Here is a 23,866-nt window from a genome sequence, read left to right as displayed (position 1 = left end):
TCACCATTTAGATGTCCGGTGAGCTTCCCTTTTAACATGTGTCATTTGGTGGACCCCTTCCCCTCCAGATACCCTTGTAATTAATACAGCACTGAATTTTGCATAAACTTATATAGTACTGGAATTTTTGGTCGCAGTTTGTCTTTGTTTTTCAGCATTACAGAATGCTGTAGATAAGCCCTGAAAGGCAGTGGCCACATCTTATAGCAGCCAAAACAAGTGACAGGTTTACTTTAAACAATCTATTCATCCTTAGATAAGGATTTAAAAAAAAAAATTCTGTATTACTTTATAGATACTAGCTAATACCAAGGTATTACCTGTGGCTTCTGTTCCCGTAGCATTCCTTCATGTTCCCATAATAAAATACAGGAAAGATGAATAAAACAGGAATTACACTAAAACAGAATGATACCATTAGATATAAAGTAAAATAGCTACTCATTAACAGAATGTACTTTTTTGCAAGTACTACAATTTTGTGTTATCAGTTCTTTAGTTAGCACCCTTGATAAAGCCCCATCACTAAACTTATATACTGCCACACACCTACTGGTAAGCATTTGTTTTCCAGCAGCACCCCTACCAGGGAAATTATACCTTACAAGTTGTCTATTCAAATCAATAGGCTGTCTTTGTAATACAGGACAGGTCGTCCAAGAAAGAGAAACTTTGCAATGTTTCTGAATGATGAGGATCTTGAGAAGGATATCCCCCACTATTTGCTCCAAATGAGTGAAATGGAATTGCCTTTAATTGGAAAACCCCTTTAATCAGTAAATATTTGTGTCCTTTTAAAGAACATGCCTTGGTGAAATGTGGGTCAACACATCTTTGAACCAAAAGAGGGTCATAAACAAATCAAAGTAAAATCATAAACTTTTGGCATGCAGTTTGATTTACAGAACACGGGACTTTGTCACCTGTTTACTAATGAACACCCATGATCCCAAGGAAAAACTAAAGCAATGAGCAGCATAGCTGGACATCTGGGTCCATGTAGTATCTTGCCCCAATTTACTTACTGGAGGTCTAATCATTTATAGTCATGGCTGAAAGTGTTGGCACACTTGAAATTGCCCTATAAAATGAAGTATTTGTCCCAGAAAATTATTGCATTACATGTTATGTTAAACACATGTTTATTTCCTTTGTATTGGAACACAAAAAAAATAGAAAAAAAAGGCAAACTACACATCATTTCACACAAAACCCTAAAATGGGCAGGACAAATTTGGTGTTATTCTCAACTTAATCTTTGGTTGCACACCCTATGGAATAAATAACTGCAATCAGTCGCTTCCTATCACCATGAACAAGCTTTTTACACCTCTCAACTGGAATTTTGGAACATTCTTCTTTTGCAAACTGCTCCAGGTCTTTCGTATTTGAAGGGCGCCTTCTCCCAACAGCAATTTTACGATCTCTCCTCAGGTATTCAATGGGATTTAGATCCAGACTCATTGCTGGCCACTTCAGAACTTTCCAGAACTTTGTTTCCATCCATTTCTGAGTGCTTCTTGAAGTATGCTTAGAGTCATTGTCCTGCTGGAAGACCGATGACCTAGGACACAAACCCAGCTTTCTAACACTGGGCACTACATTGTGACCCAAAATAGTTTGGTAAGTTTCAAATTTCACAATGCCTTGCACACAGTCAAGGCACCTTGTGCCAGAGGAAGCAAACCAACCCAAAAATATCTTTGAACCCCCACCATATTTGACTATAGGTACTATGTTCTTTTGTTTGTAGGCCTCATTCCGTTTTCGGTGAACGGTAGAATGATGGCCTTTATCAAAAAGCTCTATTTTGGTCTCATCTGTCCACAAGATGCTTTCCCAGAAGGATTTTGGCTTACGTACATTTAGGCAAACTGCAGTCTAATCTAGTCTAGTCTTTTTATGTCTCTGTGTCAGCAAGTTCATGCTGACACTGATTCGCCTTGAGCCTGCAGGACAGCTTGAATTTCTTTTGAACTTGATTGGGGCTGCTTATCCACCATCTGAAGTATTCTGCGTTGCAAACTTTCATCAATTTTTCTTTGCCTTCCAAGTCCAGGGCCATAGATTGTAAACTTTTTGATTATTTTGTGCACCGTGGACAAAGGAACATCAATATCTCTGGAGATGGACTTGTTACCTTGCGATTGTTGATATTTTTCAACAATTTTGGTTCTCAAGTCCTCAAACAATTCTCTTCTCTTTCTGCTCTCAATGCTTAGTGTGACACACACAGACACGCAATGCAATGATTTAGTCAACTTCTTTAACTTATCCCCTTTTTATCTGGTTTCAGTTGCAATTTTCATATTGCCACACCTGTTATTTGCCACAGGTTAGCTTGAATGAGCATCACTTGCTTGAAACAAAGTTGTATAGCCACAATTTTGGAAAGGTGCCAACAACTTTGTCTGGCCCATTTTTGGAGTTTTGTGTGAAATGAGGTCCGATTTGCCTTTTTTTTCTCAGGTTTTTTTGTGTTAGTCCAATACACACAAAAGAAGTAAATTTGTATAACAAAATATGTGTAATTGCAATAATTTTCTGGGATAAATACTTCATTTTGTGGAACAATTTCAAGGGTGCCAACACTTTCAACCATAACTGTATTTGGGCTACAGTTAACGTTGCCATGCACATTTATAAGTATACTCCTGTATAAACAGCTCGATAGTTTTCAAACATATCTAGGAGTAAGGGCTTGCTCATGAGAGTGTACAAATTGGATGAATGTAATCCGATTAAGAATTGGATTGCACTAGGACCAATGTTATTCTATGGGACAGTGCAGCTTTGAGAATTTTTTCTCATGCAAAATTGGCCAGCTCGATAGTTTTCAAACATATCTAGGAGTAAGGGCTTGCTCATGAGAGTGTACAAATTGGATGAATGTAATCCGATTAAGAATTGGATTGCACTAGGACCAATGTTATTCTATGGGACAGTGCAGCTTTGAGAATTTTTTCTCATGCAAAATTGGCCAGTGGAAAAATCGCAGCATGCTGTGAGTGAATCCAAGAATCGGATCACACTCACCCCTACAAGTTTAAGGGTACGTGTGAAACATCACACTGCACTCGGATGTCATTTGAGTGCAGTCTGATTACCATGGACGGCGGTAATGGAAAAGATGGAAAAATGACTTTCTCAGTCTGCTCCTCAGCTTTGCTGCGATTATCTCATGCAAGAGAACCGTAGCGCTGTGCACTGACACTCAGATCAAACTCAGACATAATCGTGCCCAATAATCGACCCGATTCTCTCGCATGAGAGAATCCACAGCCGTGTGACCCCAGCCTAACACTTATTTCATGACATCATGATGAAAAATGCATTATTTATTGGTAATTAGGGATAATGAGATTATAAAACGGCTAATAATGATAAACTAGTTTTACCTGCATAGAACTGTTGTGATTCTTCCAATGCAACTTCTTGTATCTGAAATCTAAGAAGATATAAATAATTCATTGTTGTGTTATTACACAGGCTTATACAGGACGCACCCCATGATCCTGACCTTCACATTGCTATCAAGATAAGGAAATGACAACACGAGGAACCTATTGTTTGTTTTCGGTAACTCTTGGTTATATATTCTATGAACAGACGCCAGAAAGCAATTCTAAAACGCAACCAGACCCAAGGCTGTAGTTTCACTTGAGTGCAGGCGCAGGGCATGTCCACAACTCAGCACTAAGTAAATGCCTACAGGCATATGTCACATCAAAAGGCAGGCAGAGCATTCACATTAATATGGAGGTCAAAAATATACAAATTAGATGTCATAATATATACTGCTCAAAAAAATAAAGGGAACACTAAAATACCACATCCTATGTTATAGTGTTCCCTTTATTTTTTTGAGCTGTATATTTATGGCTGCAATGAAGAAAGCATTCAGTTTACTCTTGTTGCATTTTAGTATAGCCCTTGTCCCTTTTCTGCATCATCACATACTTGTACTTCGTGAAACGCATCCTCTTCTTAGGGTATGTGCAGACGATTAGTAAACGCTGCTGGTTGGACGCTGCATACTTGTGTAGATGTTACAGCATAGTGCTTGACATTTCAAGAAATCCCATGCCCACTATGCGTCCAGAGAAGCCCGTGGCTCACCCGTGGAGACGGACAAGCGGCGTGTCTCTCCAGACTGCAGCATGTCTATTTCTCTTGCAGAGATGCAAGTCTCCACAATAGAAATTTCCCTCATACAATTTATTGGACGTGGGGAATGCGCATGGTTCAGTGATCACATCCGGATTCACCTGAATTCAATAGACGCAGCGCTTTGGACGCAATGAACAAGCTCTGCGTCCAAAGCGCTGCCAGTTCCTGATCGTCTGCACATATCCTTACTCTTCACACTTTTTGTGCAGTGTGACTGTAGGCAGCTGTAAAAAACAGCGTTCCTCCCACCCCAAATAGGAATCAAAATAAATCTGATACCGATTGATCAATCATTCCTGAATAACCATCAATGCAGATCGTAGTGTGACTTAGGTAGCAGACTGATCACTTGTTTCTCTTTTTTTCCAAAGTATTTTTAAAATGGAAACTGTCACTGGGTTTTTCCTGTACAGTCCATCACCACCATCTTTCAGCTCTCCCTACATCCCTTTACATAAATCTTGATACCCCGCATAACTCATGAGAAATCTTTTACAATTGTCCAACGCCGTATAATAATGGGTAATGGGAGATCTGACGAGCATCTTCGGTGTGTGTCGGCAATCATCGCCCCCCATTTTTATTGATATGGGTGACATGTCCTACATCAGCCACAGTCCATACAGTGCACGTGCAGATGAGGGGGATGCACTGCCCTCAACAGGGTACAGAAAATCATGCAGGGCTAGATTATAACTGCACAAGTGAGGGATTCGCACAAGCTTTGATGACGCAGGAACCATCATCCATGTCAATAAAGGCTGGAGGGGTCCTTGTGGATACAGAGGGGACGTCGGCCATTCTCTGGAGACACCCATTGGGCTGTTTGGTGCATAAGCATGCAGAGCGGAACAATTATAAAACACTTTTTGAGGTAAGCAGGGTAACTGGGTTTATATCAGAGTTGAAGGGTCATTGCTACTGAGGGATAAAAGACAGTGGCAGAGGATAATTTAGGTAAAACCTGATGACAGGTTTCCTTAAAATGGCAACTGAGAGTAGATTCATGCTGCCCAGATAACAGGCAGCAGGGGTCGGACCTGCCTGTGTCAGTGTAGCCATGTACAGTATGTTTTGAAATGCTGCGGTGTTTCAGAGAAAACATACTGGTACTTTGAAAAGCGGACTATGCATCTCAGAATACTAGTCCCAGGCAGGACCCTTAAGGAGAGATCTGTCAGATTAAGGGAGCAAGAAAAGGATACACCGCCAATGACCTGTCTCGGACTGGCCATTCAAAGGGCATAGTCCCTGGCAGTTCCTCAGAAACTATGCAGCATTTGCTGCAATAACATAGTTGGTGTCTGATTCGTGCTTCCTGTGGATTGGGCAGATTGAATCTAATATCAGATTCACTTTAAACTTATATATTTGAGAATAAAATAATTTGCGGTTTTATACTGGGGAAAGTTTTTTCTTTTTAATCTCTTTGAAACTGAATTGGACCAGATGACCCAGGTCCCTTCCAACTCTACCATTCTATGATTCTATGAATATCACTGTTGTTTTTTATTTTGGACCCAGAAGGGAGATGATTGTTTGCTAATACTTGTCACACCAATGCCTATGTACTGTATGTACTGTGCAATCTCATCTTGAATGGCCAATAGATGGACAAAGAGAACCGTCCTTCTCTCAAGTTCCTTAAATCAAATTTTTATTTTACATGTACCGATTTTATGCTGACTGACCTGATTTAAGTCGTGGCTTATTATTCTTCTGAAATTACTGAAGGTCTGCCACACAAAGTTGATTGTGTACAAAACTGTTGAAAGATAGAGCATCTGCAGAGAAGAACAAGACATCTTATGAAATGTTACTTATGATAAATGCTAATTATGACTTTCTAGACATAAGATTACAAAAGGCCATAATGTAGCTACTGATGGAGGAGAACTATATTTTAAGTTTCAGGATTTCGTTCACAGGCATCATATTTTTTTGTAGAAATTTCTGAAATTGTCCCATTTACCTCAATAAGCCCCACATAAGTAGAAACAACCCCACACAGATATATCAGCCCAGCGTCAGGACTCTGAACATTTTTACCTTTTTGCATTACTGCCCTTTTCCAAGATGGTGTCCTTGGTCTCATGTGCATTGTGTCCTCCTGCTATAAAACTCCACCCCAGCCTTCAGTCTGTGCTTGAGTATTCTGCCTTGCATCCAGCTCCTGACCTATGATTGCTCCCTGGCTATATACCGTCTCCTGTGAACCTGTGCGGTGATCCTGCTGCTCTGCTCTGAGTTCCTGCTGCATACTCCAGTTTCCAGAACTCTTCTTCCTCTGCTGCTCGCGTTTCACTTCCATCTGCATTTGCTGGACATGTAAGCTGTTCCTGCTCTGCAAGAGCCTGAGACTATTTTCCAGGCCTCCCTGGTCAAGCTAAGATAAGATTTGAACTGCCTTTTAAGCTTACCTATCTGTGTCTGGACTAAGACAAGGATTTATTCATGCCAAGTATCCTCAAGAATAACTGTGCTTCATAGACTTTTTGCTTGATTGCATTTTCCTCTGAAGTTCCTATAGACTGCTAAGCTGCTTCTTATATTTTCTCCAAGTGTTGTGGACTTGAGTTTCTTTCTGCATCTGTTGTATCACCATGTGTTAATATAGACTTTACCACTTATAAAGCTGTGTCCTGTAGTCATCTTGTTCCATGCACAGAGTCTCCTGAGTTATCCCCTATAATTATTACACCCAGAGAAGAACAGGCATCAAGTGGCAGTGCTCTCCTAAAGCACATCTCCGTGAGGTGAGAATAAACCTACCTGTATATACTCGAGTACAAGCTGAACCGAGTATAAGCCGATGCACCTAATTTTACCACGAAAAATTGAGTAAACTTATTGACTCGAGTATAAGCCAGGTATGCAATTTCCCCTCATCCCTATCCTGGTATGCATGGTCAGGCTCAGACTGGCCCCTGTGCAGATCTGGGCCCCCAACCCTACTATAAGGATAGTACTTGGCATAATTCACTTGATTTACTCTGTACAGAAAAAAAGCAGCATCTCATCATTCATTAACCAAACTACCTAGCTTATCATTTAGATATAGGTACATTTGTGAATGTGGGGAGTGTACTATTTGTATGCAGGTGAAAAGTGGGCCCCTCAAAGTCAATGTTACTGGTGGGCCCTTGGCACCCCAGTCCGACACTGTGCATGGTTTCTCATCCTTGTTCTTGTATGCATGGCTCCTTATCCCTGTCCTAGTGTGCATGGCTTCCACGTCCATGTTCTTGTATGCATGGTTCCTCCATCGCTTCCTTGTATGCATGGCTCCTTATCCCCTCTATCCTTGTATGCATGGCTCCTTATCCCCTATCCTTGTATGCATGGTCCTATAAAAAAAAATCCTACTTACCTTGCCTGTGCGCCCTCGCTGCATCTCGTTCCGGCGCCAGCAGCTCTTCCTGTCGAGCGATCACATGGCCCCGCTCATTAAGGTAATGAATATTCACTCCACGCCTATGGGAGTAGAGAGGCATGAATATTCATTACTTTAACGAACGAAATGCAGCGAGAGCGCTCAGGGAAGGTAAGTAGGATGTGCGCTGGAAGCCGGCGGCTGCGGCTGTCACTGTGCGCTGTTAAAGAGAAATGAATATTCATTTCTCTTTAGCAGTGGCACAGGTTTTAGCCACAGCCGCAGGCTACTGCATCTGTGACCCACTGCTCCGTTGCTCCCACTCCGTCTTTCTGGGACAATACCTCATGTATAAGTCGAGCGGGTCGTTTTCAGAACAAAAAAATGTGCTGAGAAACTTGGCTTATACACGAGTATATATGGTATATGAGTGACAGACCTTGTATTTTAAAAAAATGTTTCTAATATATGAAGAATGAAGCCCCATGTGCACAGGGGAGAGTAATGAAAAAAAGCTGTACTCATCTCCCATACGTGCGCAGCTGTATCCCACACTAGACTGCTGACATGAACATCAGGCGGGGGCAGCGCATGATGCATAATGGAAGTGGAAGTCAGCTGTCCGGTGGGGGAGTGACACCCATCTGAGTGCAGGTTTTATTTTGTAATGCCCCCTTGGTACATGGAGCTTTATTTTACTGTACAGTGCAAATCCCTTTAATATAATACCCAGAAAGTCCCTTTCTCTTCTTCTCTTTTTTCCCCCTACTTGGTATTTGTTTTGGGTCCACTACACTTCAGTTACCGGTATGTGGAAAGGACATTTCAGTTGTAGCCATTTCTTTAATAAATTTGCTGCATGTGAACTAAGAATGGATGTTCCTGTAACAGGAGCATGGGTAGTAATGTTCCCTGTTTTAATATTTCAGTAATTTCATTCCTTAGGTGCTTGAAAAAATGTACAAACCACTTAATATGTTAACTCAAATAAGACATTCCTTTTCCTACTCTACATTTGCACAATCCAATAGGTCAATGAGAGCTTACATAACTGTACTTAGTTTATACTCAGTTTAACCTTGCAGACTGCTATCAAACACACAGGCTTGTAGTGGATATAGACCCTATAAAAATGTGCATACAAGTCTTTTTCAGGTGGGCAAACAAGCCGGGTTTTTCATGATGAAGATCCTTCAAGAAGAAAAACACTGGCATTTCCTGAAGCGTCTTTCTCTTCAAAAACTTAGCATGCTTACCTGCCTGAAAAAGACGTCGTATACATATACCCGAAGTATTCTAATTTCAGAACATGCTGTCCTGTGGAATAACGCTAATTCAGTCAATGGACTTTCATCTTGCATTTTCATTAGTTTTGCACTCTGCAAAATCTATCTCTTCATTTGTAATTGACTCTTTGTTAGGAACAGCGGAACGCACTAAATAAAAATAAATAATAAAGTGCGTTCGCCGCTCGGCGTCCACCGTGCAGTAGGTGTTACACCGCTGCTAGGTAATGACAGACGAGCAATATGGAGGTATAATGCGCACGGGTTCAACTTCACCCGAAGTGCGCAAAGTGGGCTGCAACAAAAACATACGAAAACGCTGAGCCTGTTAGTGTCACAGACCACAGGGAAATGCACACACGGCATCAGGTCACAGGAGCAGGACCCAAGGCAGAGGGGCTACGTCTAGACCTACCATGTGTGCAGCGTCGCAACTGCGGATGCCAAGGAGAGCTGCAACTGCAGCGCGGCGTAGGACACTGCCGCTAGTCGACAAAGCTAGGAAGCAGGCGCAATGTCGGACGCTAGAGAAGAGGTGCGGTGTGCACAGTGGCCTAAGGCTTGCCACTGACTGGCACTGACTGCTGCACTAATTCCCTATCCACATGCGTAATATCAGAGGGAAGGGGTTTCAAATGAGTCAGTCACCAGAGTCATACATCCGTCACCAATCACACATTTAGCTTGAAAAGTCTATACTAGCACATGGCCGAACGGTCATGCGTGCTTTTTATAGCCGTGCGGGACCTTCCGGATCTCCGAGATGGACCAATGAGATCTGGAGCAGGACCTGGGCACATGACTCCCGATCTCCAATGGGAGATCGTCTCGTGAGCATACCCAGTAGGAGCACAGAGGAACTTAGTCTCTGGAGCGGTCTGCTGCAAAGTAATCTTCTCTGCAGTAGATAGACAGCAGGAGACCGCAGAATGTGAGGCTCTGGATTCCTGCAGAGCAGATGCAGAAACCTGACGCATAACACTCTTAGCTGGTGGTACGAAACTAACTGCTATGTTGACTCCAATACACGGCACATAGAGATGGATTTCTGCTCATCCTTGCATAGTCAGCGCATGGACAGAATTAGAAGTGGCATGGATGAACCTGTAAAACAGTACTGAGAAGTATAGATGTGAATCCAGCTTGGGATGAGAGAAAATACTTGTTAGATAGCTCAGCACAATCTTTCTGTCTCTCCCTTTGCTTCTTTTCTCACTCTGCTCCTCTTTACTCTCTTCTACATAGCGTATAATAAGAGGGGTAACCTGAATCCTCCCTATACTGGAAGCCCCAACTATTGAACTATTTTTCTTCAGAATTGATGGTGAGTTTAGCAATCATGGGCAATGAGAAGAAGTAGCTAATAAATGGATAAATAATCAAATTTTTCATGAGATCTATTACAAAGTAATAATCTACACTATTGATTTATGCAAAGATTGTTGAAATAACAGTTACCCTTTAAACTCAAACTATAAAAAAGTTATGTACAATATATTTTATTCCATTGTACTTTATTTCCTGCTCATCAACTTACAAGTTTATTTTATGTTTGGCCAATACTAGTAAATAAACATCTATATAATTCAAAGGGGTTTTTCTTCGAGAATCTTCCTGTTCAGAGAGTCAGTCTGTTTATCTGGCTTTCTTCTTTGGGTATTCAGACAAACTGATGAAGTAATATAAATTTCTGACATGTGAAAACATAAAGTGGCAATCCCTTCCTTATAATCAAAACCTCACACTTTACAGTAACGTAGGGAGTTTCTTATTTTTTATCTTAGCAAACATCTAGTTAGATGTTGTGAAGGATGGCACTAGAGAGATCATGCAGAATCCCACTGCTGCCAACACATGTGACGAACCTGCACTTTGCCAACCCGCTTGACGTCACTATTATGTTGGAGGGATCACGGGGTACGGTCTTCGCACTTGCACCAACATGACGTTGTGTACCAACTGGGGACACGTAAGGTCAGCTTGGCAAAGTTTTACAAAAACATCCTCTGTCCACAGGGTCCCAAGGAGGCACGGGGAGTGAGAGGATGTGGCCCACGAAGTCGCTGACGTGGCACCACACTCGCCCACAACCCTGACAGGCTGAAAGCCCCCTTTCATTAGTACCGATGAAACAGTTCCTGGTCAGCCAGGTAGGATAGCCACCAGTTCCTCGTTAGATATAAGCCCGGTCCGTTAACTGAATTATATCGGACCAGAAACCAGCCTCAGTAGCATGGAAAGTTCAGGTAGAACAAGAACATGTGGATTTGTGGATCGAGATAAAATAGCAGCCCAAGGTTAAATTATATATTTAATCACCTTAAAGGCACACTAGACAGAACACTATATACACAATGGTTATACATATACAATGGTCAGATATGCAAATACAAGCAGTGGTAGTACAAAGTATGCAGAAGATAAGAGTCAGTTACCAGTCAGATGAAAGACCTGGCTTGTGGGGGAGGGGCTGCCACATGGGAGACTGGTGGTCTCTTCTGTTCTTTGACTTCTCCCCACACAATATGTTGTCATGACCTCCCCAGAAAAAAGCAATAGGTCATGCTTTACATGAGCATTTAACCCTTTGAGGTCACACCCTTCTGCCACCTGGGCTGAAACTAAATCCCCTCCCCTTGCATCTTGCAGCTAAAAATATATATACGGTCAGTCCAAAACACCCTTTGCATACCCCCATACAGCGCAGTCCAGGCCGATGGGCACCATTGGTCTTGCTTGACGTCTCCGCTATCCCTACAATCGCCGTCCCCTTGCCCTGCTTCATTTGGATGACACATCCTCTGTCATCCCAAAAACGCCCCCATTCTCACTCCTGTGCAGGAAGACTTTGCTCTGCTCTTTGATGTACTGTAATGCACTTATGCCGGTTTTACTCCCGAGTCACGAGCGTTCACTGGCTTCACCGGTGCACCTCAGCTCAAACCACAACCCGGGAAGATGCCAGTGCAAAAGACATTGGCAATCAAAAATGATAAACAGCTCAAGAAATTACCAAAAAGATGTTGCAGGACAAAAAGAGCTGGGCCCTGAAGCGTTTTCCTCTTAGAATATTCGGCAGAGTCACCTATGTGTAGAAGACTTTGGCCCCTTCAGCAAAGCAATTTCACCAGAATTCTGGTGTTAATTGCTTGAAATAGTCACAAAATGTTGTTTCAGTGTGCAGTGTAAATAAAATAAATAAAAAATGTGTCAATAAACTACGCTTTTTCATCATAATGCTATAGAAAAAGTGCAATAGAATGCAATCAAAAAGTTGAATGGAAATAAAAATGGTATACCTGAAGATGTCATCTTGTCAGGCAAAACACAGGCTGCCATACAGCTCCATCAGTGGAAAAATAAATTAGCTCTCAGAATATAGAACAATGAAAAAATAATTATTTTTCTATAAAATAGTTTTATTGTGGAGACATTAAAAACATTAAAAAAATTAAATAAATGTGGTATCGCTGTAATCGTACTGACCCGACAAATAAAGCTGACTTATCACTTTTACAGTATGGTGAACAACATAAAACAAAATAAAAAAACAAATTGCTGATTTTTGTTCACTGTGCCTATTAAAAATCAGAATGGAAAGTAATCAAAAAATGTTATGTGCCTGAAAATGGTACCAATAAAAACATCAACTCTTCCTGCTAAAAATAAGCCCTCACTTGTCTAAGACATAGAGAAAAATTATAGCTCTCAAAATACAGCGATGCAAAAACCAAACAATAGAATGTGATAGCAAGCCAAACATAAAAAAAAAAAAAAATCAATATAAATCTGATATCGCTGTAATCGATCCGACCGGAAAAATAAAGTCGTCTAATCAATTATACCGCACGAGGAACTGCAGTATAAGTGATTAGATGACAATAGCAGTAAATTCTTGACCTGCTATTGCTTTGTTCACTCTGCCTCCCAAAGATCGCAGTAAGGCTCGGTACCACAGTTTTATGCATCCCAGAAAAGATACTGCTGAACGCAGGCTAGACAGAGTCCAGAGTAACTCTGCTGCCTCATTGTAATGAATGGATCTCTCAGGGGTTTCATCTTAATCATGTCAGGATTTAGATAGAAACTTCAATATAAGTGTGCAGTGTTGAGCAACGGATAAATGTGATCCAAAATGTTATGTAAAATGTTCCCAATAGCTTCAACTCAATCCACAAAAAAAGCAAGTCCCCACTCAGGTCTGTCATCTGTTAACGGAAATATAGGGGGCTTCCACATTACTAGTAGCACAAGGGTCTGCAAAAGCACTATGGCTCCTCACTCCCCTAAAGAAATCCAGCGAATTCTGCACTACCAAATTCTAATGCCCCTCTCCCTTCTGAGCCCCACAGTGTGCATAATCCACATATAGCTCTCACGTTTGGCATTTCTGTAGCGATTAAAGCCTTCTTAATTTATGGGTGCATGTTTCCACAAGCATGGGCTAGGCACAAAGTAAGGGTACTTCATCGTGCTGGTGACTACAATGTACTGGCACTACAATAGCAGATTTGCTATTTTCACTCAGCAACATCCACCACTGCTTGTTTCTGGAAAACACTCTGAACTAATCTCCCAATATCTTCCCTCACGTAATCTTCGATCCTCCCAAGACCTCCTACTCTCCTCCATACTTATTCGTTCCTCACACAACCGCCTCCAAGATTTCTCCCGAATATCCCCTATCCTCTGGAATGCCATGCCTCAACACGTCCGATTATCCACCACCCTCAGATCCTTTAGACGGAACCTGAAAACCCATCTTTTCAGGAAAGCTTACAGCCTGCAATAACCATTCTGCCGCCTCACCACCGCCTGAGCTGCCGCCTCATCACCACCAGAGCTGCTGCACCCCCGACCTTCTGGCTCTTCCCCACTATCCCGCATAATGTAAGTCCGCAAGGACAGGGTCCTCTCTGCTCTGCACCAGTCTGTCGTTGTAAATTTGTTTACTGTTAATGATATCTATAACTTTGTATGTAACCCCCCTTCTCATGTACAGCACCATGGAATTAATGGCGCTATATAAATAAATAATAATAATAACACTCATGGAGTCAAAATCGTCACTATACCTGTAGATAAATTCCCAGAGGGGTGTAACTTCCAAAATGAGGTAACTTGAGGGGGGATTCTGCTTTTCCAGCACTTAGAGTCTCTGTATATGAAGCCCGCAAACTACTGTATGATGTTTTTTTTCTCTGAGAGTCAAACAGTTTTCCTTCCCTCCCGAGTCTCCTTGTGTGGCTAAGCAGTACTGTACAGCCACATATGGAGTATTGCCACGTTAAGCAGAAATTGTGTGACAAATATTGGGGTCATTTTTACCTATTTCCCCTTGTTAAATGTAAAATCTGGGGCTAAAACAAAATTTTTTTGCTAAAAATGTAATTATTTTTCTTCATTGCCCAATGGTATATAATAATGTGACACACCCGTGGAGTCAATATGATCACTGCGCCCTTAGATGATTTCATTGAGAGGTGTAGTCTATATAATGGGGTAACTTATGGGGGGATTCTGCTGTTCTGGCACCTCAGTAGGTCAAGGAACCCGCAAACCATATCAGAAGATCCTGCACTATAATATGGCACTCCTTCCCTTCTGAGCTTTCTACTGTGAGTGAAAAGTAGTTTCCGATCACATGTAGGGTATTGACGCACTCAGCAGAAACTGCACAGCAAACTATGATGTCCATTTTTTCCTATTAAGTCCTTACAAAAATTAAATACTTTGGGCCAAAACAACATTTTACTGGTAAAAATGTAATTATTCTTTCTTCACCGCCCAATGTTATAAAATTCTCTGATGCACATGTGGTGTCAACATGCTAAGTGCACCCTTAGATGAATTCATTGAGAAGCATAGTTTGTAAAATGGAGTTACTTATGGAGGGGTTCTGCTGTTCTGGCACCTTAGAGGCTCTGCCAATGTGACATGGCACCCTCAAACCATTCCAGCAAAATTTGAACTCCAATATGGTGCTCCTTATTTTCTAAGCTTTGCACTTTGCCAAAAAAGTAGTATTTGACCACATATGGTGTATTGGTGTACTCAGGATAAATTGTATGGTCCATTTTCTTCTATTATCCCTTTTGAAAATTGAAAACTTGGGATCAGAGCAACATTTTAGTGGAAAAATTGGTCATTTTTCATTGAATAAGCCCAATGATATACAATTTTGTGAATTGCCTGAGGGTTAAAAATGCTCACTACAGCCCTACATGAATTCCCTAAGAGGTGTGGATTCCAAAATGGGGTCCCTTCTGGGGAATTCTGTAGTTTTGGCAAGTTAGGGGCTCTTCAAATGTGACATGGCATCCTCAATCTATTCCAGCCAAAATTGCAGTCTAGAATTCAACTGGCGCTCCTTCCCTTCCGAGCCCTGCCGTGTGCACAAACAGTAGTTTTCTACAACATATAGGGTGTTAACGTACTGAGGAGAAATTGCGCAACAGATTTTGTGGTCCATTTTCTCATGTTACCCTTGTGACAAGAAGGAAAAATTTGGGGAAAAATGTGATTTTTTTATTTTCACAGCTCAACGTTATAAAATTCTGTGAAGCACCTGTGGGTTCAAGGTGCTAACCACACCTGTAGATTAATTCCTTGAGGGGTGTAGTTTCCAAAATGGGGTCACTTGTGAGGCTAAGTGCACACGTACCGGAACTCTCGCGGAAATTACCGCGAGAATTCCGGAATTCCATTCCACGGGAAAATCGCATTTTAAATTCCCGCGATTTTCCCGCGGAAAAACTAGCATTTTGCAAGCGTAAAATTAGCTTGCAAAATGCTAGCGTTTTCCAAGCGATCTGTAGCATCGCTTGGAGAACTGATTGACAGGTTGGTCACACTCGTCAAACATAGTGTTTGACGAGTGTGACCAGCTTTTTACTACTGAGGCCGCCTATGCGGCGTCAGTAGTAAAAGATAGAATGTAAAAAAAAAATAAAAAATAGTGTTATTCTCACCTTCCGGCGTCCCACGCATCCGTTCCCAGTAATCCTTTGCGAAAATGCCCGCGATGGCGTCCGTTCTCACGGGATCGCGATGTCTCGCGGTAATTCGCGATGACTGCGAGACTTCGCGATCCCGCGACAACGGACGCCATCGCGGGCATTTTCGCAAAGGATTACTGGGAACGGGAGCGTGGAGAGAAGCGGGAAGGCTGCGCGGGATGCCGGAAGGTAAGAATAACAATATTTTTTATTTTAAATTCTATTTTTTACAGGGATAAAACCGTGGGTACCATCCGCAATTGTTCTGCTTACTTTCCGCATGGTGTGCACAGCCACATGCGGGAAGTAAGCGGAACAATGCATTCCTATGGGTGCGGGATCGCCGTGATTCCGCAAATTAATGAGCATGCTGCGTTTACCGCGAAGCGATTCTGCCGCGGTAAAAACCGCAGCATTAGCACAGCATTGCGGAATCCCATAGGAATGCGTTGGATGCTTATTTTTCGCGTTTTCGCGGCAAAATCGCAAGGTTAAAACCGCCGCGGAAATGCAAAAAAAACGCCACGTGTGAACTCAGCCTGAGGGTTTCCACTGTTTATTAAAAATTTGGGGCTAAAGAAAATATTTTTGTGGGAAAAATTACAATTTTCATTTTTTCCTTCCACATGATGGAATTTTTTTCTTTCCGATAAAGCTTGTAGGGTTAATAAACTTCTTGAATGTGGTTTTAAGCACTTTAAGGGTTGTAGTTTTTAAAATGGTGTCGCTTTTGGGAATTTCCTGTTACATAGGTCCCTCAAAGTCACTTCAAATGGGATGTGGGCCCTAAAAAAATTGGCTTTGTAACTTTTGTTGGAAAAATTAGAAAATGCTGAGAATCTTTAACCCTTCTAATTTCCTTACAAAAAAATTATGTTTAAAATATTATGCTGATTTTAAGTAGACATGTGTTAAATGTTATTTATTAACTATTTTGCGTGGTATAACTATCTGGTTTAAGGGCATAACAATGCAAAGTTTTAAAATTGCAAAATTTTCACATTTTTTCTCAAGACAAGGGGCAGTACCCTGAAACACAGTGTCTGCAAATTGAGGTTTTGGCTTTTATCCTAAGTCATGTGACAAGGCTTAAAATGTGACCTCGCGTGTACGCAGTATGCTTTTGCCCAACTGAGGGCAAAGCCAAAAATCAGTAGTGCGCATCGCCGCAAAATACTTCCGGGACATAAGAAACAACTGCGTATGCCGGCACATGCACACTACTGATTTTTGGCTTTGCCCTCAGTTGGTCAAAGCATAGTGCGCATGCGCGAGGTCACATTTCAATGCGCACGCGCAAAATCTGTATGTGATATGCGATATTCACAGAGAAGGATGCGTACAGCAAGCCGAGGAGGGGTGGAGTGACGGAACAGAGGCAACGCCCATCGGACCGGACCGAACAGATTAACAAACAGTGTGGGACAAATAAAAAAATTTTTTTATGGGTGATACATGGGGAGTCAGGGGGTTTCAGAACTAGTTGTGGAACGCATAGCTGACACTCAAATGACATTTTTAGCTGGTGGGCCAAAAAAGTGGTGACAGCTTCCCTTTAAATTACATGATAAAATTCAGTTGAGCTTACTGAGAACATCATAACAATTTAGCAGAATGACAAGATTTACACAATGGAATTGATAGATTTTCCCCACTTTTAAGCTTGTAAATGAGAAAATGTAGCCCTGATATATACACTAACATGAAAAAATGCCAAATCTAATGAAGACTCAGGCCCCGATTGATCAAGACTAGTGATTTTCACAACGATCTTGATGAGATAGCGTGTTGGAGTCAGAGGCGCTATATTCATTGAGAGGCGCACACTTCTTAAATCCAGTATGAAAGGTGGTGTGCTCCTCCATTTGCACCTTACTGGAGAGTGGAGTAAGGTACACCACAATTCTGAATGAATTTGAAGAGTTGAGTTTTGTCATGGCTCCATCCTGCCCCAGCTTTGACTACTTTGTCTGAACTGGGTTCAAAATGGCGTGAAAACGCCATAGGTCACAAAAACTTTAGCACAGCCTCACGCTGTGCCAAAATTTTGCAACTTTCCAAAGCTTTTTATGCCAGTATTCTGGAGTAAAAGTTTTCATGAATCGGGGCCCTACATTTTCATATTTTCTTACATTAGCATATCAATCTTGTTTCCCATAAGCTGCTTTTTCAGAGCTGCAGAGCTTAGTTATTCAATGCAGCGCTGCAGACAATAACAGACACCAGGAGAAGCAGTGTAGGCTCGGCACTGATCCTGGGAGGGTGAGTAAAGCTCAGTTTGTTTTTTAAACAAACAGCGCCGGGGTACAGGGTTTTTCTGAAACTGGAAAACCCTTTTAGTAAGTTTTGCTGTACAGTCAGGCAGTAAGGGCACAATCAGATGGCCGTATAACACAGACAATGATCGCATTGCAATGCTCGGACTGGCCGGTGACTCTCTTGATCCCAGCTTCAAAGTGTGTATTTCTATGCAGCTGTGATGCTGAGGTCAGGAGAGTGAACGGTAATGCAATAGTTGTCCAAGGTATATAGCCGTTTGCGTCCTTACATATAATTCAGTCACTTTCAATAAATATGGGTATGAAGAATGTGAAAGAAAAAAAAAGCAGATAGGACAAAGCAAATGAAGAAAAATGGATCGAAAAATAAATATTGATGGTTAACATAAAATGTCATAAAGAGTTATCCGAAGACAGGAAGGGGGAAAATGAAAAACAAACTATCTTCCTTACTACCAGGAATGGCATTGAGCATGATGTTAAAGGCATCTCAACTTGACAAGTTATTGTCACCTATCCACACACCAATTCTACCATTGGCACCCCATGATCCCAAATCAGGACTCTGAAGTGCGCAGTCTAAATAGTGTTGAGCTCGACAAAATCCCCCACTGCTGTATTTATTGCCTCTGAGAATGCCAGAGATAGCTGAATGCTGTATTTGGCGAAATCTTAGACCCAAGCCTCCAAAATTACATATACAAATCCAGAAAAAATGCTTTGTACGTTTGGTGCCTTTTTTATATGCTTTTAAGAAAACTGAAAACAAATAATATGTGATGGAGGGCTATCAGATGTAAGGAAAACCTGTGGAAAAAGATAAAAACATCCCAAAATATGCTAGTAAGGCTGGCTTCACACGTCCAACTTGATGTCTGGACTGTCCAAGAGTCTACGGACAGGCCAATATGTAGCCTTTTTTATGCCTATGAAGTTTTTTGCTGTGGCTCTAGAGATCTACAGCCAGTCTGGACATTGTGGTCCGTTCTCGCACAGTCAATGTCAGAGATATGAAATAATAATAATAAATTCTATAGCGCCAACATATTCCGCAGCACTTTACATTTCAGAGAGGCCTTGGACACAAAATGTCAAATTCTGCCTTAAAAATAATTATGTTTTTAGTTTTTTTGGAGAGTAAATATAGGAATAAATTTCTTTAATCATTAGTAGTAAAATCATCAAAATTAGAAACCTACCAGTACCTACAAACTGGTACGGCCTTGTATATTCTTACAACATCACAGGTGTTAATACTTCTAGCTGTGAGTACCAATATTTACTGACTAGTAACTTCTGTATATGATTAAATTTTCTGTATATTTTTCCCGTGAGAAGTCCAAATACAGCACAAAACTCATCACATTGTATCAAGAATTCATAGTAATATTATTGTGCGACAAAGAGAATGTGCCTTCCTGACATGCAAGTTTGCAGGGGATTACTAGTTCTTTATTAATGCATAAAGTCTAGTATGCTGGAGTACATTGAAAATTCACTTCTTCAAAGTAACATGCAATTTTCTTCCAATTACCACAGGCAAAGTGACCTGGTCTCCTCGATCATCTATTTCTGTTGTCCTTAAAGAGTTATTCTCATGTTATGTTATCAGTAAAGCGAGGTAGACAGCATGTAAATAGCAAGAGTGCAATAGACTTGCTTTTTCTATTTGCTGTCATTCTGCTGCACTGACAGCTTTATTCTTACATAATGTACATCTTGTTGCTGAGAAGACCAACCACCAGAGCCTGGCCATATGCGCATTAGTTACATATAAGGCTGAGGTGTTAAAAGGTTTACTTAATACTAGATAATTTTTTTACTACTGGTCTAAAAACTAACAGGCAGGTGAGTGTGAGTTTGTGTGTGTGTGCTGGTGGTACCGCGCAATAGGTTGGTACCAGCAGCAGTTTCCATGTTGAGACACCCATGACTTGGGTGTCCCAATATGGCGGTCGGTAAACTTCTGGAATTCTGGGATACGGTGACATCTGGACAGAACAGGAAATGAAAACATTACAAGGCTATTATACAAATAGATACCCGTTTTTAGTGAACTTGCACCTTATATATAAATATATTTACTTATTATATTGCTGATACATGACAACTCGTGGTTCATGGTGTTCATATTCCTCCGCCTCCAATTTTTGATATTGTGTGTTGTGTTCTTTAATTTTTGCCTTGTATAAGTTTCTTTCATCCTGTTTTGTCAAATTGGTGTCCTACCAATAAAATAAATAGTATGTTGATCCTTTTAGGGCTATTTAATGGTTAGTCAAAGGCTTTAAGATAGTAACTACTCACGTATTAGTACTTAGACCAATAGCGTAACTACCGGGGGGGCAGAGGGGGCGGTGGCCCCGGGACCCCCGCGCTCTGAGGGGGCCAACCCGGAGCTACGCTGCGGCAGAGCAGGGAGAATCGATCATCTCCCTCCCTGCTCTGTTATGTTCTTTCTTCTGTACGCACAGGACCTGTGATGAGGTCACAGGAGGGGAGGAGTCAGAGGTCACATGATCAGAAGCCTCGGACTCTGCTGTGCAGGTTGTCATGGTGCTGGATGAGGGTCCGGCAAGTTTATGTGTGGGGTCAGAGGGGGTTTACAGGGGGAATGTAGCAGAGCTGTGTGTGTATGGAGCAGAGCTGTGTGTGTACGAGGTGTACGGGCTGCGTGTGTACGAGGTGTACGGAGCGGAGCAGCACGAGTACGAGGTGTACGGGCTGCGAGGGTACGAGGTGTACGGAGCGGAGCAGCGCGAGTACGAGGTGTACGGAATGGAGCCGCGCGTGTAGGTGTACGGAGCGGAGCAGCGCGTGTAGGAGGTGTACGGAGCGAAGCCGCGCGTGTAGGAGGTGTACGGAGCGGAGCCGCGCGTGTAGGAGGTGTACGGAGCGGAGCTGCGCGTGTAGGAGGTGTACGGAGCGGAGCCGCGCGTGTAGGAGGTGTACGGAGCGCAGTCGCGCGTGTAGGAGGTGTACGGAGCGGAGCCGCGCGTGTAGAAGGTGTACTGAGCGAAGCCGCGAGTGTAGAAGGTGTACGGAGCAGAGCCACGCGTGTAGAAGGTGTACGGGGCGGAGCCGTGTGTATATGAGTGAGGTGTACGGAACAGAGCCGTGTGTGTACGAGGTGTACAGAGTGGAGCCGTGTGTGTACAAGGTGTACGGAGCGGAGCTGTGTGTGTACGAGGTGTACGGAGCGGAGCCGTGTGTGTATGAGCAAGGTGTACAGAGCGGAGCCGTGTGTGTACGAGGTGTACGGAGCGGACCCGTGTGTGTACGAGGTGTACGGAGCGGAACTGTGGGTATATGAGCGAGGTGTACAGAGCGGAGCTGTGTGTGTACAGAGCGGAGCTATGTGTGTACGAGGTGTATGGAGCGGAGAGGTGTACGAGATGTGCGGAGTTGTGTGTGTACGAGTTATACGGAATGGAGCCCTGTGTGTACAAAGTGTACGGAGCTGAGCCGTGTGTGTACGGGATGTGCGGAGTGGAGCCACATGTGTATGGAGTAGAGCCGTGTGTGTACACCCCTCTGTACACCCCGGAGCCATGTGTATGGGGTGTACAGAGCGGAGCTGCGTGTGTATGGGGTATACGAAACGGAGCCATGTGTGTACAGAGCGGAGCAGAGCCATGTGTGTACGGGGTGGAGCCGCGTGTGTATGAGGTGTACAGAGCGGAACCGCGTGTGTATGAGGTGTATGGAGCAAAGCCACATGTGTACAAGGTTTACGGAGTGGAGCCATGTGTGTACAAGGTGTACAGAGCGTGGCGCGAGTGTACAAGATGTACGGAGCAGAGCCACATGTGTACGAGGTTTACGGAGTAAAGCCATGTGTGTACTGAGTGAAGCCGTGTGTACGAGGTGTACGGAGCGGAGCCGTGTGTGTACGAGGCATAGAAAGTGGAAACGTGTGTGTATGAGGTGTGCAGAGCCATGAGTGTACAAGGAGTATGGTGGGGAGCATTCATGCCTCCCAACCATCCCGGATACAGCAGGACAGCCGCAATTTTGAGAGAGTCTACCCCACTGTCCCGGCCGGGAGCTTACTTTTCCCGCGGACACAGGAGTACACGGCGGAGCCCCGAGGAGCACTTTAAAATTCTCACGTGACGTTCCACCAGAAGTGACGTGCTAGAAGCTGACCAGAAAGAAGGTAATTTCTGGAGGAGATTGTGACGGAACCATGGAGGCACTTCAGGGAATGCTTCAGATCCATCACCGTGTCCTCCTCCTAAAGCGCGGACAGCGGGATCGCCTTGGACTCGGGGATGTCGGCCATGTGAGCAGATCATGATATGTCCTGCACCAGGAGGCTCAGGTGGGCACTACAATGGGAGCTGGGCTGCTATAGTATCTTTATAGAATCTTTCTTTCTCTCTCTAATCTTTCTTTTCTTTCTCTCTCTTTCTTCTTTCTTTCCTTCTCTCTGTTCTTTCTTTCTTTCCCCTCTTCCTTTTTCTGTTCTTTTTTTCGCTCTGTTCTTTTTTTCTTTCTCTTTCTTTCCCCACTTTCTTTCTCTCTCTAATCTTTCTTTATTTCTCTCTCTAATCTTTCTTTCTCTCTAATCTTTCGTTCTCTCTCTGTTCTTTCTCTCTCTCTCTGTTCTCTTTCTTTCCCCTCTTTCTTTCTCTCTGTTCTTTCTTTCTCTCTCTCTGTTCTTTCTTTCTTTCTTTATACTGTAGCCCCTTCATATGGTATAATACAGCCCCCCAAAGAATATAATGTAGCCCCTTTAGAATATAATGCAGCCCCCCCTCATGTGGTATCATGCTGCCCCCTCGTGGGGTATCATGCTGCCCCCCTCATGGGCTATCATGTTGCCCTCCCTTATATGAGGTATCATGCTGCCCCCCCATATGGGGTATAATGCTGCCCCCCCTCATGGGGTATCATACTACCCCCTCATACGGGGTATCATGCGGCCCCCCATCATACGGGGTATCATGCTGCCCCCTCCTCATACGGGGTATATCATGCTGCACCCTCATACAGGTATCATACTGCCACCCCCCCATCCGGGGTATCATAATCATTCAAGCAGAAGAATTCGGGAGAACGGACACTAAATGACATCATCCAAGAGAAGACTTGTCATCAATGTCACGTGATGACATATAGTTAAGTCAATAGGTCCTGTGACCAGGGTCAGATACCATCCTCTCAATATGCTGTAATTGACTTTTGGGAAGCAAATGTATTGTTGTTTTTTTGGATGAAAGCTATCATAGTAAAGTAATGAATTCTTTGGTTTCGTGAAGTGGTCAATATACAGTTTATTTTCCTCAATGTAAAAAAACTATACTCACCTCTCCTCCTCGCTCCCACGCTGATTTCGGTGGCGACTCTGCTCCGATGTCAGGAGCTGAGCTGCAGTCAGACCGGCACGCAGCGGGGACGTAATATCAATATTGGTCTTTTTATATATAGAATATTTTTGGCAACAGTGCGGTCATCTGCTTAGGTTCTCTGGTTAGGGGCCCACTCAGAAGTTTCGCCCCCCGAACCAAAACCCTAGCTATGCCTCTGACTCAGACCCATAATTATAATTAAAAAAAAAAATCCCAGATAATGCCTCTAACTCCTAAGATACCAGTCAGCTCACACCAGTACATTGATCTCTATGGAGTAGATAGCAGTTCACCTCCCTCTCAGCTCCTGACCTGTTATCAGTCCTGCAAAATCACAATCCTACACCATGAGCAGCTTTCATTTGAGCTTGTTTAAAGGCCCTGTTATCTATATATACAAACCGTT

General features: G+C 42.8%; 1 protein-coding gene across 2 annotated transcripts in view; it reads right to left on the bottom strand.

Moving 5' to 3' along the window:
* The window catches only part of TMEM116 (transmembrane protein 116), a 74,703-nt gene that overhangs the window by 13,900 nt on the left and 36,937 nt on the right, over window positions 1-23,866 (bottom strand). For both annotated transcript variants that reach the window (XM_073563911.1, XM_073563847.1), the window contains exons 5-7: window positions 5,862-5,954; window positions 3,399-3,448; window positions 321-398 (exon numbers count right to left, since the gene is read on the bottom strand). In XM_073563911.1, the coding sequence (XP_073420012.1) occupies window positions 321-398; window positions 3,399-3,448; window positions 5,862-5,954 (221 nt within the window). The remainder of the gene's footprint in view (window positions 1-320; window positions 399-3,398; window positions 3,449-5,861; window positions 5,955-23,866) is intronic.

Source organism: Dendrobates tinctorius, unplaced genomic scaffold (assembly GCF_039654945.1).
Source record: "Dendrobates tinctorius isolate UK_male_01 unplaced genomic scaffold, ASM3965494v1 ptg000003l, whole genome shotgun sequence".
NCBI classification, from domain to species: domain Eukaryota; kingdom Metazoa; phylum Chordata; class Amphibia; order Anura; family Dendrobatidae; genus Dendrobates; species Dendrobates tinctorius.
The sequence above is the reverse complement of the archived record's forward strand: the minus strand, read 5'-3'. Positions and strand labels throughout refer to the sequence as shown.